General features: G+C 39.2%; 1 protein-coding gene across 2 annotated transcripts in view; it reads left to right on the top strand.

The window, feature by feature from the left end:
* SPIRE1 (spire type actin nucleation factor 1) overlaps nt 1-20678 on the top strand; it is a 92000-nt gene that overhangs the window by 11230 nt on the left and 60092 nt on the right. For both annotated transcript variants that reach the window (XM_035125596.2, XM_035125597.2), the window contains exons 2-3: nt 116-150; nt 15801-16031. In XM_035125596.2, coding sequence (XP_034981487.2) covers nt 116-150; nt 15801-16031 — 266 coding nt within the window. The remainder of the gene's footprint in view (nt 1-115; nt 151-15800; nt 16032-20678) is intronic.

The following is a 20678-nucleotide window of genomic DNA, read 5'->3' as shown; positions in this document are numbered from 1 at the left end:
ATGGGGAAGGAGGATGCATCAGATTTTTTTCTAATCCTTTCTAATCTTTTTTTTTTTGGAATTGATTGTTTATTTTTAAAAGGTGAAAATAACTAATTTTTGTTTTTCATTTCAGGTAAATCAGAATATTTACACCGTCCAGAAACAGAGGTAAGAACTTGTAAAAGTGTTTGTTCTGTTTGATACAATAGTGCAGTGAATCTTAGGGCATTTATATATAGCTCTCCTAGGTATCAGGACTGATATGCTAAGATAGAGCACTGCCACAGGGGAGAGAAATGTGTGCAGTCTGTGAGCTCACAACCCCTCTGAATACAGAAGAAAGCTTCAAGCAGTGGAGCTTTCAAAATGCAAATGCTAAGCAGGGAAAGGACTTCTTTTGGCTAGGCAGATGGTGCAATGGAGGGAAGAGCAAAAGGGTCAAGCAGTCCACAATCAGAGCAGCCCTTACTCTTTTTCAGCTTTCCCAACTTTCCCAGCTTTTTGCTGTCCTTGACCAGCACCATCAACTGTCTCTGTGATGGTCTACGTGAAAGCCTCCTGCAAGCAGCTTCACACTAGTGTTAGAAACTGTGATATGAAAGCTAGGGGCTAAATGGCACCTTAAACCTAGGTTATGGGTGCAACAACAGAATGTCTAGGTGCGCTTTTTTATAATAAGAATACAAAGCTGAAAATGAATAAACATGGTTTAGTCCTTCCCCTGCCCACCCCCCTAATATTATTAAGAGGATCTCTTCTCCAGTTTTCAATGAGTAACTGGAAGTGGGGAGCCAGAAAAAGGTCTTCCTTTCCTTCCACTCTGCAATTTTAATTTGAAATTTTAGGTGCAGTGCTGCGCCCAGAGCTCAGAAACTGCTCACGCTAATGAAATTCCATGTTGCAAAATGCACTTAGAACAATGGGAGTTTCGAACACTGCTTCACACTGCTCCTTACACCTCCAAAAACTAAGGGTTCAATGAGCAGCATTTCAAAATGTTTCCCACTGTTCCTTAAAGCTCTGAAAGTCAGGTTTAATTCACACATGCTGATTTCACAGCTTTGTCAGTTATTTTCTCATAGGAAAAACTTGAGCTTTTTTAAGTACATGAGGGCTGTGTTTGACCCATGTTTATGTCTTTTTAGCGCTGAGAGAAATCTGTATGATTCCACTTAGTGTCTACAGCTGTACCCAACCCTAGGGAAATTTCCCAGGAGCTCTTACATATTATTTGATACAGTTGTATCCTGCCCTTCCTCCATAGAGCTTAGAGTGGTATTTTAGCCTCGAAATACTCTTGGAAGAGAGGTTGGTTGAGTGATGGTAATTTGCTCGAACAATGTAGTGAGCTTTGCAAGAATTTGGACATAGGATTTCCACTACATTAAAACCATTCTAGCCACTGTGTCGTAATTGTCAGGGAAAATAAAGTTTCTATCAAGAACAAGATCCAACCTCTCTCTAGAGTTCTTTTGTAGCTTTTGCCCTCACCTGTTGGTCAGGGTAAACTGGAAGTCTTGTGTGGCTGATCCGTATCTCTACCACCTTGCCTCAAGGGCTCTCTCACATGACAATGCTACTGTTGACTGAGTTCTCTCTTTTGGTAAAAAGGGTATTTGATAGTAATCAGTTTTCATTGGAGGCGTTGATTTGGCTACTGAGTTTCTAGGATTTAGGGACTTGGGTAGTTATTGTTTCTGACTCATACGCTGGCTTCTGCATCTCGATGCCCCCGTGCTTGCTATGCTGCTGCTGAGATTTAACATGCAACTGCCCCCTGGTTTTTGTCACTATTTTTAATACACTAGAAATACATTTAATTACTAATAGTGGTGGGAAGATCTCTGTACTTTCTGGTGATAAAGATCAGCTGTGTTTTACCAGAACTTGGAAAAGATAGAGAATCATTCATTGTGACCTTAAACCATACTATTCACTGCTACAGCTCCTGTCATATGACATCATGCATAAAATAAGATAGTTCTTATTTAGAAACAAAAAGAAGCTTGCCATGTGAGTGGAATAGAAATACTTTTTCTTTTTTATAGAAATAGAAATAGAAATAGCATGTTGTGGAGAAAGTGGGTATAGATGTTTTTCTCCCTCTCGCATAACAGTAGGACTCAGGGACATCCAATGAAACTGAGTCTTGGAAGAGTCAGGATTGACAAAAATAAGTGCTACTTCACACTACGGAATTAACTATGGAATTCTCTCCCACAAGATGTGGCTACCGACTTAGGTGGCTTTAGAAGATTAGATGAATTCATGAAAGTTAAGGCTAATCTCCACTACTTTTTATGTACAATCAGATGTAACTTTTGCAAAAGTTGAAATTAAAAGAAGGAAAGCTTCCCAAGTTCAACATGTTTATTTGATACATGAACTTCCACTGTAACATTATGTTTATATGAAAGCACTAGCTGGCCCTGCACGCGTTGCTGTGCGTTAGTCTGTGAAATGGAGGGTAATAGCCCCCCTTCAGATCCCCCTGAGCCTCAGAGTCCCCCTGAGTCGAGGTGAGATACTGTGGAGAGGGCAGGTTTCATTCCTGTGTTTCCCCCCACCCTGTTCTGACCCATTACGTATCCCTGCCCCCTATTCGGGGGCCCCCATCGCCCCCCCAGGCAGGCCCCTACCTCCACTTGGCAATGTTGGGCCTTGTTGCTGGAAAAGGGCTGTTTTCAGTTGGTTTGGTCTTCAACACCTCTGCCGGATGGATGGATGTGAGTGGTGGATCTCGTGGTGGAGGCGGGGTTTGTGGGTGTGGTGTAGATTTCACAGGAAGGGAGGGGGTGTACTGTGGGAGGAAATCCACTTGAGGGTGCTGTTTTACTTTGTTGAAAAAGAGGTTTGTACCTGCGGAGGTGTGAGATTTGAGGGATTTTTTTTTCTAACAACACTCGGGGAGTGGCCTGGATCACTGTGTCAAAATTTCAGGACAATCGGTCAAACGGTTATGGAGAAAAGTGGATTCTTTCACAGTTTTTACATTTATATATATATAGATTTTGGAGATGAAGAAGCTTAAAGATGATTTGGGTGGGGATGGGGGCCACATGGCAGAAGAGAGGAAGGGGAAGTTCCATTTGCTTGGGCAGAAATCCATTATACTGGCAGGCTGACACTATTAGAGATGACCCTGTATTGTACAGTATATGCATTATTGTATTTCGTTTAGTTTCGTTTGGAAATGAAATAGTAAGGGTGTTGGGAGGAGGGCATTCTCCCCTGTGTAGTTAGCTGAATGCTGTTGGATTCATGTTGCCATCAGCCTAAGAGACATATGAGCTTGAACGATCAAAATCCTGAAGAACAGGTGTAGATCTCCTGAGATTGTATCTCATAGACTAGTCATTGTGCATTAATTACAATTGGCTATTTGTACAGCAGACCTTTTCTTCAGTGCTGCACTTTTAGCTATGTCTGTGGTAGAGTGCTCTTTCTCTTTGTTTGCCAAAGCATTTCTGTATGGTGCAAATGCTGCTGATGTGTCAGAAGTATGCTTTATCTGAGATCTTTAAAAGTATGTGCCTTGTGACTGCAAATGCTATTTTAATTAGTTTCTGTAACTACTTATAATTAGCTGTGCCATGCATTGGATTTTAAAAATACTAATTTCATTCATCACTACTGGATTTTCAATTATAAGGAATACCGGTAATTTTATTTGTTTCAAGTTTGATTCTTTGCACAAATGACAATTGTTTATTTTATTTACTTAAAACTATGAGGCTGCTAATTTGTTTCTGAATAAAACACAGGTTTGTCCAGAAATCAAAGACTATGTTCTTTGCAGGCCACAAGCCTGTGATCAATGTGACTGTCACCTCCAGGCTTGACTACTGTAACTCGCTCTATGTGGGGCTGTCCTTGAAACTGTCCCAGAAACTCCAGTGGGTGTAGAATGCTGCAGCGAGGCTCCTCTCGGGGTCCTTGCCATGGGAGCATATTCACCCAGTGCTCTACCAGCTGCACTGGGTCCTGATGGAGAATCGGTTCAGGTTTAAGGTGCTGGTTCTGACCTTTAAAGCCCTATGCAGCCCAGGACCCCCGTACTTACGGGACCGCCTCTCCTGGTATGTCCCACAGAGGACCCTAAGGTCCATGAATAATAATATGAATAATAATAGCCTAAGGGTCCCGGGCCCTAAAAAAGCCAGATTATCCTCCACCAGGGCCAGGGCTTTTTCAGTGATGGCTCCAACCTGGTGGAATGCTTTGTCCCATGAGACTAGGGCCCTGCAGGACTTGATTCCCTTCCGCAGGGCCTGTAAGACAGAGCTATTCTGCCTCGCCTTCAATTTGAATTAGCCTGATCCTCCATTCCCTTTTCCATTTCCTTTTTCTATGAAGAAACCCTTTTGGGACCCCACATTTAAACTCTTCCTTGGTCTCCTTGCTGGCCCTAGCAGGACCAAACATGGCCAGTTAGCCCTGGCGATTACTTGACGTTTACTAAACTGGGTTTCCCCCAAAAAATGACCCTGAATTTTTTAAATTTTATTTACATGGATGCTATACTTGCGTAGTATTTTATGCTGCTTTTAAGCTCTTAAGTCGCTTTTAATTAATGTTTCATATTTGTTCTTAGCCACCCTGAGCCCAATTTTCAAATCGGGAAGAGCAAGGTGTAATTTTTTTAAAAAATATTATATTTATTTAAGCAAACATTCTGTTTTAGCAGGCATTTTATGTAAGTTTTCTTTTTGTATGATTAATTTTTATTGTTTTATCCACTGTATGCTTTTTGAAATATTATTGTATGTGGCTTAGAAACTTTGTTGATTCAGTTATATATATAAACAGCTGAAATAAATAATAAATAAGGCGTTCAGGTATATTATAATCTTCATGCCTAGACTGACAAAGCTGACAGTTTCAAGTGAATTGTTCAAATATTCAACACCAGTGATTCAGAAATGGTAATTTCTTATGAAAAAGGCATGAGGACTTGTTTTCTCTAACCATCTAATATCCAATTGCAAGGGCTGCAAAGGCAATAGAGCGTATTATCTAGTTTCCTTCCTTCCATTCTTCTTCAATTTAATTAGGGCAGTCAGCTGCTTATCTTTAGCAATCACGAAGTGTTGCACTTTCAGCTTCATCCTGCAAGGAGATTATTCATCCATCTGACTTGTTAGGCACCCATTCATCCTGTTTACTAGGCACCCATTCATCCTTATGCCTCCAGTGACTACTTTGCTTACTATTCAGATACTATCATTCCTCGGGATGTTGGGGATAAAGTGAAATACTGGATTAATGCTGGGAACAGACAACTGCTGTTTAAAATCCATGATTATACTGTTAAAATAGAATTGATGGCTACTCTGATCAGGTTTTTTTCTATGACCTTGAATACCCTTTGGCTGGCCATCCATTCAAGTTGTAAGGGTGAAAGCTTACATCTCACTAAACATCCTAAAACTAATATTTAATCGTCAAAACTGTTTCACATCATGAAACGCATCATTAAAAACTCACACAAAACCATGGGTGTTATTTTGTTTGAAATGCTGTACATATAAAGCTTACTTTATATTTTTTTACTTGCAATAATCCACTTGCTTAACATAAGAAGTAATTCTTTTGGGGTCTTTTCAGAGAGAGTTTGAGAGAGTTGTTCAGTTTATGCACTTAGTACAGATCCAGCACCAGTAGGCTGCAAAGTAACCTATATGGGGAATAGCAATGGTGATATAATGCTTTCTTCCAAGAGACTGAGAACATTACATTACACCACATTTATAATATATTCATACGGTAATTTATAATATAATCATAAGCTTCAAAATATTTGTTGTGCCTTTGGATGTCATTCATGATATGACAGAAATGAAATATTCTGTTCTAATAATTTTCCAAGATTCAGGGTCATTGCATATGTTCTTGGATATAGCTGACGCTGTGAACTTTTCTAATGTTTACATTGTTAGGACACAGTTCAGTTTTAATTAGCTTTTTACATCACTAACATATTTTAGGAAAAACAAACTCCCACTAGATTTTTTACATTGTTGTAGTTGGGAAAGTTTCAGGAAATTATCCAACTCTTATGCAATACTTAGCAACTATGAGATTTAAAATGAAACTAGTGGCCTGATCCTAGAAATGCTGTGTGACATCCTATCCAATTACAGTGAATATTATAACAGTGCATTAAGTATCCAGTCACTAATGTAAAATTGATAGTGCAAAACATACCCTTAGTAGTTGAATGTTTAGTATTTTAGTGGTAAAATTAATTGTTAATGTTGTTTGTAAGCAGCAGTGTGTTGGCTATGATTGCACAAACGAAGAAATAATAATCTGGTTCTCTGAATTATCTGAAATTACAACTTGATCCCCTACTTTATTTAGAACAGTTAAGTAATATAACATCATGTCATAGCATTAAGCAGATTCCCTAGCAGCATTAAGGATTTTCCAGGGTTTTTTTTTATCAGCAGAGAGCAAAATCCTCATTCAGTTAAATTATGTAATGTATTATAAATACAGTTTTATTAATGAATGCCATGCAGATGATGGAAGCTGCTTGGGACAGCCTTTTTAATGAAAGTTTGTAGAACACATTTTGCTTTCTATTTTGAACATTATTACATAGGACGAATCATCTATAGCTAGTGTTCATTGTTACAGTGGCCAACCAGGTGCCAAGGCAAGCCCTCAAATAGGACCTGAATGCGACAGTGCTCTTCCTACTTGTAATTCCCAGCATCTGCTTCAGCAAGACTTGTACGTTTGGTAGTTCTGTATCTAGCAATGCTTTCAGCCAGTTCCCCCAGAACAGATGTTAAGCTAACAAGCCTGCAATTTAAATTATCTCCCCTGGGTATCTTTTTGAAAATTTGTGTTATATTGGCCCCCTCAGTCCTCTGGTATGGAGGCTAATCTTAAGGACAAATTACATAATTTTGTTAGAAGAACAGCAATTGCACATTTGAGTTCTTTAAATACTCTCAGGTGGATGCTATCCAGACCGTATGATTTGTATGTTTTTATTTTGTTAGTAATACCTAAAATTGCATCTTTTGTCGCCACTATTTACCTTTTTTCCTGTGAAAGTCAGTTCAGGCTCTGGGAGCTGCTCTATATATTCTCCTGTGAAGACTACATCTTCATTCAGCTTCTTTGCCATCTTTTTTCCTGTTAGCACACCTCTGGCTCATTTGTCATCCAAATATCCTACCACATCCCTGCTAGACTCCCTATAATTTTAATTACAGGTAGGTAGCCGTGTTGGTCTGAGTCGAAGCAAAATAAAAAAATTCCTTCAGTAGCACCTTAAAGACCAACTAAGTTTTTATTTTGGTATGAGCTTTCGTGTGCATGCACGAAATATAATTTTAATGTTTAACTGTGTGCTCCTTAGATTCTTTTTCTAGCACCCCCTGTTGTCTGCTTGGATTTGTTTGCCAGCATTTGTGTTACTTTTTTTCTCTTCATTTGAACAACCTTTACATTTTCTAAAGGGAACCTTCTTGTCCTTAATAGCTTCTTTGACTCTGCTTATTAACTAAGCACACAGGCAGCTCTTGACTCAGGTGGTACCTTTTCTGGTCTGTGGTTTACATTCTAGCTGAGCTTCTAATACAGTGGTACCTTGGAGTAAGAACTTAATTTGTTCCAGAGGTCCGTTCTTAACCTGAAACGGTTCTTAACCTGAGGCGTGCTTTCGCTAATGGGAGCTGCTGCTGCGCTGCTGGCACGCGATTTCTGTTCTTATCCTGGGGCAAAGTTCTTAACCTGGAGCAACCACTTCCTGCTTAGCGGAGTTTGTAACCTGAAGCGTCTGTAACCTGAAGCGTCCGTAACCCGAAGTGTCTGTAACCCAAGGTACCACTGTATTATGGTTTTAAACAGCTTCCAAGCGTTTTGGAGAGATTTGATCCTCTTAACTTTGCTTTTCAACTTCCTTTTTTACCAATCCCCTCAATTTGGGGAAGTTTCCTCTTTTGAGGTGAAACGAGACTGTTGGGTATTCTTGGCAATTGACCATGTACATATATATAAAATTTGATAGTACTATGGACACTGTCTTCAATCAGTACAGCAACTTACACCTCTCTCCTTAAGGAACTTGCTTCATGCTACTACTTCTGCTAGGAGGTTTACTAGCCCCACCTTAAATCTCTTTATATTTGTTTTAAAATACCGTATTGTGCTTGTTGCCTTATTTATTTCTTTTACACTGCCTCTCACTGTAGTTGTGCAGGGAAGTATTCTTAATTCTATTCATACTCAACAAAGGGATGTCTCTTAGCCTAGCTGGCTAACTAAAAAAAGGAAGGGAAAATCTGTTCTAGAAAGACCAAATAAATTTTATTTTAAGCTTATCATTTATTTACTATTTCAGGGCCATTACTAGATTTCAGTCAAAGTCATCCTCAAATTGGAAGTAATGGAGTGTTGTATGTTCATCTGAAAATTCAGGGTAATTCTAGCTTCAGTGAATGCAGATATTCCATGGAATGTTTTCTCATAGCTTTTTGCAGAATACAGCTAAACATACTGACTAGTATTTTATGTGAATGTCCGTAATTGCCAATCATATAGAGGAGCAATTCTCAAGTGAATATGTTCAGCAGGTGGATTATTGGACATTACAATGTTATCTTGATTTCAGTTCAGCCTTAGCAGTAACCTATTTTTGCAAAATAGAAATCATGACTTGTCCAACAAAATTGTTAAGAAGGTGAGTGATATATTGATAAAATGATGTGGCCTGATATATAAGGCATTCAGTGAGTTGGTGCATAGAGACAAAACATTTCTCAAGAACAGAAGCAGAGAACAGAAAGCAAGAAAAGCAGCCATTTTGAGGAGTACACACAGTGTTAAATATAATTTCCCCACATTTTGGTCTGCTATGGCATCATTTACAAAGCTTGTACTAGGACCACATTACAGGAGCAATAAGTTGGAAGTAGAGCATCTGTTTTATATTCACAAGTTTTAGACTTAATCCTAGCACTGCCAGTTAACGGATCTCTGGTAGCTAGGTTGAGAAAGACCTCTGCCTGAGAACTAAAAATTGTGAAGTCGTACTACTGGGTTATTCTGCAGTCACTTTTAGACCGCCACAGTGGAAGACTTAGAAAAAAATTCACACAGAAGGATTAGCGAAATGAAACAACAACAAAAAACCAACCTGTTCTGTGTTCTATAATTCAGGAGCTGGAATTATTCATTGATATTTAAAATATCAAAAGAGTTGAGGCCCCAGATGCAGCTTAGTTAATTGACTTGTTTTGACATCCTTTGGTGCTTTCATATTAATTGATGTTTCTTTTTTAAGAAGTTTTTTTTAATAGTCCTTACTATTTATACAACATTCAGTGAAAGCTGCCTCTGTTCTATCTAGTGCCCAGTTCTGCTGGTCTTTATATGACTTTTGTGTTTGTGTGTATACTCTGCTTTTTGTGTGTGTTACTCTGCTTAAGGGCTGCTACTTTTTATGATCTCTCATTGTACCATTTTTTAAATAAAAAAATGTGTACATTTAATTTTAAATAAAAGGGTTAGCTCTTTCTGCTCGCACACCATGAAGGAGATTAAGTAGAGTTGTAAAGTTCACTAGGAAGCTGTGAGGAGAAATTTGGATGCAAGGTATGTTTAAGTCTGCTAGTTAGGTGTAACTGTTCAACAAATACCTGCTGTGCATACCAGAAGCTGTGTGCCTTCTGCTTGGTATTCCCACTTGCTTTCTCATTCCTGTATCACTTCCTCACTTTCCCAAGTAGACAGATCATGGTTTTTAAACTCTTTTGGACTTGTTGTTCAGCAGAACAAGGAGCAAATTTATGTTCTGCCTTACTACTGAATAAGATCTTATCCCATCACTTGTGGATTTTTAGGAGACATTGAAATGGTATATTTGCAAGTACATATCTACCAATCTGCTTTTAAAAACTGTAAAGGTGGTATGTCCTGGAGACAAGATTATGCCAGTGTCCACATTCTTCATTGCCTGATAACAGACACACTAGTTTATGAATAATGTGACTTTGTGCATTTGAGTGTAAATAGCACTGGTAGCATCACTACTTTTTTGTGATCCAGTACAGATAGATTCCTGTGCCTGTCAACAATCTGAATATCCTTGTTTGGTTGTACCACAGCTTGTTGCATTTTCTCAGCTAATCCATGATATGATTAGTTACAGGTAGGTAGCCGTGTTGGTCTGATGTAGTCGAAACAAAATAAAAAAATTCCTTCCAGCAGCACCTTAAAGATATGGTATGATATGATGACCGATATGTCAGCTAATTGCACTCAGTTTGGACTAACAGTAATACTAGGAATTATAATCACTGCAGACATACCTTAAAAAGGGGTACAAGATATGTTTATCTCCCAAAAGGTTCGCTTTCTGCCGTAGTTAGTGCTAGCATAGATATATGTTGCACAGACACTGAAAAAATATGTCAATGAACTTTGCACTAGATGAAACACTCTAATTGTCTGACTGCATTATTTTCTATTTGCTAACATTTATGAGAAAATGTAATCTACAGACTTTGTGCCCTGAATATTCTCTGAGGTATAGTTACACAGGTTAACTTTCGCTTGAACTCTTGGCTTAATATTCATCATTAAATAGGTACCGTAGTAAGCATTAAACAGGTAATAAACCAAGAAAGTAATGCACTTTAAATATTTTCCTGACTCCTCCTTTCTAATAAAACTTGTTTCTTGGTTTACTGAGGGAGTTCACGTGAGTACTTTCCAAATAGAAGTATTAACAGTCCTTCAACTGAAGAGTTTAAACAAAGATTAATTCCTCCTGTGCATACTGTTCTCAAGGATGTTGAAGAAATGTGATGTGCCAACAAAGAGAATAATGTCTGTGCTACTGGAATTGCTGTTTTGATTATTTTGGCTTTGGAATAAACTAAATGTATTTTATTTATTTATTTATTTATTCATTTAATTAATTAATTAATTACTACACCACCCTTCATCCAAGGATCACAGGGCAGTTTACAATATAGAAATATAAAAATACATACCATCGTAACAAACAAAAACAATGCTCCCCCCAAACACATAAACAGTTTTAAAAGGCCATAGATTGTTTAATTAGCCCAAGGTATGGGATAAGAAGAATGTTTTTGCCTGGTACCTAACAGTATGTAACAAAGGTGTCAGATGAGCCTCCCCAGGGAGAACATTCCACAAATGGGGAGCCAGTGCAGAAAAGGCCTGTTCTCCTTTTGCCGCCCTCTGGACTTCTCATGGAGGAGACACATGAAAAAGGGCCTCAAATGATGATTGCAGGGTCCAGTTCATATGGGTTTTCATTAGTGATTCATTAAATAAGTCTTTTAATATAGAATCATAGAGTTGTAGAGTTGGAAGGAACCCCAAAGGTCATCTAGACCAACCCCCTGCATTACAGGAATCTCAATGCAGTCCCCCATCCAATTTGAAACTGTATCGGCTTGGCTTAGCTTCGCAAATGTGCTAGCAGTTTTTTGCTGCACCACTGCATAGCAATGTCATGGACATTCAAAATGACATTGTAATCCTATACACATCTCTTCTACTTCTAAATAGACATACAGTATATAGGATTACATTGTCAATTAAAGGTAAAGGTAAAGGGACCCCTGACCATTAGGTCCAGTCGTGACCGACTCTGGGGTTGCGCGCTCATCTCGCATTATTGGCCGAGGGAGCCGGCGTGTAGCTTCCAGGTCATGTGGCCAACATGACAAAGCCGCTTCTGGCAAACCAGAGCAGCACATGGAAACGCCATTTACCTTCCCGCTGTAGCGGTTCCTATTTATCTACTTGCATTTTGACGTGCTTTCGAACTGCTAGGTTGGCAGGAGCTGGGACCAAGCAACGGGAGCTCACCCCATCACAGGGATTCGAACCGCCGACCTTCTGATCAGCAAGCCCTAGGCTCAGTGGTTTAACCACAGCGCAATTAGCCCCATTTAATTCAGTGGGACTAACTCTCAAGTAAATGTACATAGGACCACAACCTGAAAAATCTGACTCTTTGGATCGTGTGACTTGTTCCTCTGTAGTGTTTTATCACACACCTGTGAATGCATGAAAACACTCCTAAATGGAAGTTAACTCTGTTATTAAACAACAACAATTCATCTGTAGGGCTGCTGTGTTACATTATCAACATTAGGATAATACCCTTATTAGGCCATCCAAAACACCACAAAATAATGTACAACCTTTCAAGTTCTCCAGTACTTTTCATTAGACCAGATGATAAATAGACCATTAGTGGGCGGAGGAATAAAAGTTATTTTTGTTGATGTTGAAGCCTTGGAAACTGTACCTGGTCACAGTCTTAAGATGAAATTGGGGAGGAGGTAGCAAACAATCAAATGAGACTATTTATGTGTTACACAGGTATCTGGTTGCATCAAGGTCTGCTGCAAACAGAAAGTATATTACAATAAGATGTTTGGTTGTAGTGTGCTTAAAACAGAAATGCAATTATTTATATACATGGAAACCTTTTAAAATCTGTAGAAATATGAGGGTGGAGGAACTTCTCTTACCATTTGTAGAACTACACTGATGGCATACTGAGGAGAGACTTTAGGAAAACATTATTTCTTCCTTTGCTGTGACTTCAGGGGCAGTCATAGGGACATTTCAGTTAGGATGAATCTTCAGGCAGCAGTATCTCATTTGATTTTTCTTAAACTCCTGTCCTATCCATTCACGAAAACATTTTAATCAGTATAAGTTAGACTATTTCACATAGAAATTAACCTTGGAGAAAGAATATTTCTTAATTCTGAAGCTACTGTGGAAGCAGAAGATGAGAAATATGAGATTAGAAAAATGCTAACAGAAAAGTTTCTCTTTCTCTGTTGCAGTTATGCTGTAGGGCTCTTCACTTCTGCAGCATATTTGTGGAAGCAGAAGCAGAACTGTGCCTGTTGACCTCGCCAACACCTGTGTGCTCTCTGGTCCCAGCACCAATGCCTGCATATTAAACAGACTATTATAAAAGAGAGATTATTTGCTTATACTCTCATTTCTGATAGTCTGCTGGATGCACAAACATAGTATGTGGGACTGGCCTGCCTGCTACCTCCTTTGACATGTATAACGGATACATGGAGGGCTAGGCAGAAGAATGTTTTGATTGGTTTTAATAGAATGTTTTTAACTGCTTTTGCTGTGGTATAATTTTTCTGCAACTTAGAAAACTTAAGCAGTGTGCACACCATACATTAAGCCCCCCCCCCAAATCCTAAGAACTGTAGTTTACCCCTCACAGAGCTATAATTCCCAGCACCCTTAACAAACTACAGTTCATTTTATTCCTTTGGGTGTGGTGTGCTTATATGTATGGCACATACAGAGCCTTAGTTTTCAAACAACGTAAGAATCAAGTGTAGCAGAACTTGGCAGGTCCTTTAACACGGCAGGGTGAAGAGTACTTGTATTATAGATGATATCCCACTCCTTAGAAACTTACATAGATATTTGGAGCTACTCTGACTCTTCTTGACTGCAGACTCATTTGGGCCTCAGACTTATAAAGAGATGACCAGCTCCAAGGAAAAGTCAGATAATTACAAGTGTGGCAGAAAAACAGCCTTTTTAATGTTTATAAGTACAGCTATGCCTTGGAGCTTTGTCACTTTAATTATGAACATGAACAAGCTCAGGAAGAGGGCAAGCACATAGACAATGCCCTATTATATGTAATAAGTGTGGGAGGATGGCATGCGTTATAAACATTAACACGTGTTTCAAAATGACTGAAAAATAAATATAGTTTTTTAAAGTTCATTTTAGAAATCATATACTGTCTGTGATATGACTGGCAATCACATAAATGCATCAGCTATAGGGTGGCACTGTTTGCACTAGTGGCAAGAAAAATAAGGGCAACCTTTCTGGATAGTGCAAGTGCCAAACCCCAGGGGTGCTGACTAGAATGAATGTTTTTAAATTCTGGACGTTGTAGAATTTGTCCTGGTCTGGTGGATGAAATGTGTGATTTGTGCTCATGCTGTAGATGGCCATTGCCTATAAACAATAACATTTACTGGAACAGAGTGACAAAAAGTAAAAGTTATCAGGAGAATTAAAACACCAATATTTCTCATATTACTCTTCTAAAAATAATTCATTTGTCCATGACCTTTATTAAACCAAACAGAAAAATGTGCCAACTAGATGTTTCCAGACCAAGCCTGCCATTAAGCAGGTCAGTTGTAGCAAAAGAAGGTGTGGTTTGGGGCACATCCATCCCTCAGCTGGAAGAATGCAACTGAAGCAGAGAGAGTGAAATATCAGTGCCAGCTGTCCATAAAATAGTGGTTACAGAGGAATCAAGCACAATCTCTCTTCTTGGCTTGAACAGAAGGGCTGCAATGGCAAATGTTCAGCACCTGCAATTATTTTGTTTCAACCTTGAAGCCACTGTAGTTGCTTATCTTGGGCTCAGGATAGGGTCCTAGGAAGCCATGTTCATAGCTGAGATCAAGTTGCTCAGGACTGGAATATGTGGGCTTGTTCACCCCTTCAGCCCATGATGTCATTTCCTATTATGGGAGGAAGACTGGACTTGGAAGATGTTCAACTGAAAGTACGTGTCTTCCAAATCTAATTTGTCACAACCCCATCACTTTCAGATCCAAGCTGGAGAACAGAAAGTTAGAGCACTGAAGTTCTTCTTTAGGCTAACAATTCCTAAAAGCTTGCTTCTGCAGGCTACTTTCTGCTACCCATGTTTGTTTCCTGACCACCCCATAATCCTGTAGGTTTTTGGGGGCAGTGTGCTTTTGCAAGTGAGTCTGGAATTCTAATAATAATGGTAATAAACTGTGTCCCCACTTGGCTGTAGGGACCCATTCTGGATCTTTCCCCACTTCCGTTTGGGGTGCACAGGTTCAGGGCTGGCCCAATACATTTTGGCACCTGAGGCAAACCACATAATGGTGCCCCCCTTCCCACCAGAGTGGAAGGGGTGAGTGAACATCTACATCAGGAACAAGGGGAAGAATAAAGCTCTAGATTGGAATCTGGTGCCTCTGTGGGTTCTGCCACCTGAGGCAGTCACCACACCTTGCCTCATGAGTGGACTGGCCCTGCAGGGGAAATCCTATAGAAAGAGTCGCTGCTGCTGAAATGGCACAAAGGCTGTTACTTCAGTAAAAGTCATACTACATTTTAATATTAAAGTATGCAGCACCCTATTTGCTGAACATGTAATATAAAAATGTAACCATTTGTTTTCTGTGAATTATAGTGTACAGTGGTACCTCTGGTTATGAACTTAATTCGTTCCGGAGGTCCGTTCTTAACCTGAAACTGTTCTTAACCTGAGGTACCACTTTAGCTAATGGGGACTCCCGCAGCCGCTGTGCTGCCGGTGCACAATTTCTGTTCTCATCCGGAGGTAAAGTTCTTAACCCAAGGTACTACTTCCAGGTTAGCGGAGTCTGTAACCCTAAGTGTTTGTAACCCAAAGTGTTTGTAACCCGAGGTACCACTGTACATCTTATTTATTATTACCTTAATAAGCTCAGCATTGTTACATTGTCTCAGTGTTCAAGGTGTAAACATTAAATGCATACACTAACATACCTCATTCTTTTCTTGTGGTTTCAAAACAACCCTCAGAAGGAGCAGGATTTAGAGAGTTTGAATATTGGCATCTCATTAATAGTGATATTTACATTTTTGTGCTATATTTTATATCTTCCTGTTTAACTGTGATATAGAAGAAAATGTATTTCATGATTGATATTGTAGCAGGTAATAATAGCAAAATATTAGTGCCAATATATCTAAAATGATGTAATCTTTCTTTTCAGGTAATAGAATCATTGGGAATTATTATTTATAAAGCACTGGACTATGGCTTGAAAGAGAATGAAGAGCGAGAGCTAAGCCCTCCCTTGGAACAGCTTATTGATCATATGACCAACACAGTAGAAGCTGATGGGAGCAAAGATGAAGGTTATGAGGCTCTGGATGAAGGAGTAGAAGAAGAAAATGACAAAGGAGACGTTGAAGTTATACAGTCTTATCGCGATGTCATGAAGGTACAGTCTGGTTATCTGTTATTGGTATTTATACTGTTGAGTACAGGCATAGACAAACTCGGCCCTCCAGATGTTTTGAGACTACAATTCCCATCATCCCTGACCACTGTTCCTGTTATCTAGGGATGATGGGAGTTGTAGTCCCAAAACATCTGTAGGGCTGAGTTTGCCTATGCCTGGTTTAGTACCTTTTAACTGCAATACTAACAATTGTAGTTCAAACACTGATCACATTATCTCCGACATACATAATGTTTGCTTAACTCTTTTGATTTCAATAGACTTCCATGCGCACCTTAGTACTTACTTCATTGGGTCTTAGCTAACTTGCATAAAAAGATTTATTTCTCACATGAAATTTGCTGATAATTCTAGACTTTTGTGGATGTTAAAACTGTATAAGGACACAGTGTAGATTCCTGTGACATGCTATGGTGTTATTATGGATCATCATCAGAGGCCCTTCTTTGTGTGTCTCCTCTGTGACTTGAAAACAAGCCTTTCCTGCAGTGGCTCCCCACTTGTGGAGGGAGACTTGCCTGGCACCTTTGTTACATGTTTTTGCCTGGTGCCTGAATTTATGTATGTATTTTTGTGTTTTTTAACTGATTGTGCCAGTTTCCTATAGAACAGGAATGAAGTAGGTGGCTTAAAATGCAAAAAGAACATATGAAAGGAGGTTGAGGAACCATTTCTCTCCAACGCGCTGGTGAGAGTTTCTTCCAGTCTCAGAGTGCTTCCAGACTGTCACTATATTCATGTGTGATTCAGTCACTTAGTGGCAAATTCAGTGCATGCATTTAAAGTTGATTTGGAGAACTTGTACAGCAAACCCAATTCCTTCCAAAATTGGACTTTTTGCCACAAGGGAAAGTGATGGGGAGATGTACTGGAAAATGTGGGGAAGCATTTGCTTGATGCAACATTGTCTAATCTCCCTTCAAACAACTGCTTTGAGATTTTATCTACAGTCAAGCAATATATAAATTTTATGAAATAATAAATTAGAATGAATGCTCAATAAATAGCCACATTGTCTGATCTCCCCAAACAAACTAGGATGAATGATTCAAGAAACAGGTGGTCTGGAAGTAACCTCCAAGTCCGACAGGGGGAAAAATAGCTCTGGAAAAGAGGTTCCAGGGAAAAGGAAAAGTGAGGGAAGGTGTTCAGCAACCTCTTCTTATCTGTTCCTTCTGCTTTTTGAATTTCTCCCAGTCAGACTTCTCACTTTTATAGAGATTTTACTGCAACCCAGTTTTAATTTGTGGGTCTGTTACTAGTGTGTCTTGTTTGAACTTCATTGGCCTTCAGGCATTTTATTTATATTTGTACAGTAGTATATTTGAGTGCCTTGCTATGCTGCACATAAAAATACCATTTGTCCACAGTTTTTTCATACAATGAGATCTGTGGAATTAGTTTTGTGGTATTGTTTTTTCTACACCCTTCATAGGGATAGTAAAGGTAAAGGGACCCCTGACCATTAAGTCCAGTCGTGACTGACTCTGGGGTTGTGGCACTCATCTCGCTCTATTGGCCAAGGGAGCCAGTGTACAGCTTCCAGGTCATGTGGCCAGCATGACAAAGCCGTTTCTGGTGAACCAGAGCAGCACACAGAAACACCGTTTGTAGGGATAGTGTGCTGCTAAAGCATATTTATAGCTGGTTATAGATTATGTCCCGGTACTTGTGACACCCTCTCTTAGGGAGTAGTCCTAAATATGGGAAGCCAGTGTAATTAAGCCACTTTAAGTTAAGTCAGGATAAAGTGCACCAGAAGATCCAAACTCTATCCAGAAGCCTGGCAAAGGGAAAACAAGCCTTTAAAATAGCATCTGATTTGCACTACTCTTTTTGCTGATGTATGTTCCAGTGGGTTGCCAGGTCACGTAACCAAGCTAAACAGAGTTAGGATCCAGCATAAGTCTTCCCTTGCCTAGTCTTGCCCTTGCTACTCACCTGGAATGCGCATTTTTCAGGGCTTGTGCTGGCATAAGTTCAGCCAGTCTCAGGTCAGTCGGCTTAGCCCCAGCTGGACCACAATGAGAAAGTTATACTGGAGTATCTCTGTCTGAGCCAGGATTGGTTATTTATGCCAGCTTAATATGACAGAGCTGTGAACCTATTGTTAGGATTGCATCCTTACTCATAGCAGATCATTCTCATTTGCTGGTAGAAGTTCCATAAGCTATTTGCTTGCTGATTTGAACCTACTATTCTTCAAATATATGTATTTAAAGGGACAGAGAATGTTATTTTGTCTCTGTTCTGTTTTTTATTCAACAGCTTGTCTAGAGTACAGATGCGATAACTGCAATGCTAATGCTTTTAGGAATTCCACCACTGCATTGATGTAATTTTCTCCCCAACCCACACACCTTCATCGCATTCCACTTTCCTACAATCTCCTAACAGAGAAGTCTGCATATCTGAACCAGATTAACATCTTAATGCATGTATTGTGTGGCAGCAATTGAGTAGCACTTTGCAGCACTGCACTGTAGTAGTATCTAATGGCATTTTTTGTGTTGTGATATTTGTGTCAGTTCTCTTTTATTAACAAATTCATTACTGAAGGCATGTACAACAAATTTAGTACCACTGTAAGGAAGATAGTTGGAGGCATGTGGGCTACTTTGCTGCCCTTCCACACATCCATGCCCTTTTCTCTCTTTCTCTTTTTTAGTTCTAGATAGCATCTTTACAGTCGGCCTCAGGAAGGAGTAAAGCCTACTACATATGTATGGGCTATGGAGTGAGCTGGAGTAGTGGGGAAGATAGTTGACTCTTTAGTTCTGAACTCAGACCAATCTTCTTTACCACCAAAATATGTTGATGCTACATATTTTATGTATGACAGATTCAAATGAAGCAAGATACAGAACAGTGTTGTCAGTTTACCTTCGCTCAGTCAGGCATGGATAATTCCTCTTTAACACCTTCAGTGATGGGGGGAAAGATTAATACATCAATCTGTATGTTCATGTTAGCATTTACTTTGCATTAAAGAAATGCATGTGGCTATATGTACTTTTCTGACAGGTTCATATGGGTGATTGCTACTGAAACACACCAATTACCTATACCTTTCCCAGTTGTACAGATAACCATGAATCAGCCCTAGAACTGGGCCTCTAAGGATGGCCTCGTGTCTGGGATATATGATGAAGCAAAGAATAACATGAGCATATGCACAACGCCATGTTACTGAGTAACCATAAAAAGCTCCACCTGTAGGTGAAGAGATCTTGGTAACCTTGAGTATCTGCAATTCCTGCATGACAAATTGAGCACAACTCTGGTGGTAGTGTGGTGGATTAAGCTCTGACTATCTTATCTGTTTCTGGATATTAGTATACACCCACAGTGTTTGATGTAAAACTTCAGATACTTAAAACCTCAATACAAATTTATTTAATATTATTTACACAGACTTTTAGAACTGAAAGTATTCAGGTCATCCATGAATTTGAATTATATTTCTAGTCCTGCTAATCTAACTCAAACCTCTTGACACATTAATCTTAAAGCTTTACAGTATTGCAATATAAATCTTCAGTAGTCTGAAGAAGTTGCTGTATATTTATTTAACAATTTCCAGACCCCCTTTTCCTCTGCTAATATTCAAAAGTGCTTTCAGAATCCGTTGCTGACAGAAGCAAATGTTTTATAAAAGTTTGAGTGCATTACTGTTCATTGATGTCAAAAAAGGATTCGTTTCCCATTAAAAAACGCATTTCCTAAGCCATTGGGTACTTGGAATATATAACCTTGTCATATCCTAAACACAGTTTCACTTTAATGAACCATAATGGGTACTTTGCATTGCTATGTTAAGAAAACTTCTGAAATTATGCTATGCAATTTTCTTGCTTCATTGTTCAAAGGGGAAATTCTGTGTTCTCTATCAACTGTGTCAAACTGCAGTTTCTGTGAGCCACCATTAGTTTTGGTTGTTAACTGTTAACTTTAAGAGATATGTTTCGTAAAGCAAGGTCAGGTTGAAAGTTAGATGGCTCATAAATTTTAAAAGAGTTCAAGCTCATAGGTGATATTTTCAATGGATATGAGTTGAGAGGAAATACTATCCCTTTAGGAATTTCTAACTTTATATTACTGTAGATTTTATCATTATTTTTAATAACAATGTTTCTCTCTCATGTGTATGTGTAGGGTTATAGCCAATTAAATCATACTCAAAGTAGACCATTGGAATCAATGCACTTAGTTGACTTGCCCATTGATTTTGCTTTGTCTATACCAAAGAAGACTTGATTAGCTACCATCCCACGAGCTTGTATTCTGTCCACTTTGTTCAGAACGCAGGGCCAGTACAAAACATTTTGCTGCCTGAGGCGAAGGACAAAGTGGTGCCCTCCCCCAAGGCACATAAGAAACCAGTTGGATTGGAAGCTGAATCTTGATGCAATATTGGTGAAAGGACAGTGTCTTGAACTGCGCTTGAGGGCAGCAGATTAGCATAGGGAGTACAGGGCAGGTCACGTGGCACTCATAGCTCTCAGCATCTGCTGCCAGAGGCAGCTGCCTCACTCTGCCTCATTTTAGGGCTGGCCCTGTCAGAACAGTGCAGATTCATGGGTTTTGTTGACTTAGAAGATTATTTCTCAAATCATGTTTCTTATA

This window comes from Zootoca vivipara, chromosome 8 (assembly GCF_963506605.1).
Source record: "Zootoca vivipara chromosome 8, rZooViv1.1, whole genome shotgun sequence".
Taxonomy (NCBI): Eukaryota; Metazoa; Chordata; class Lepidosauria; order Squamata; family Lacertidae; genus Zootoca; species Zootoca vivipara.
Note: the sequence above shows the minus strand (reverse complement) of the source record. Positions and strands in the feature narration are given on the sequence as shown.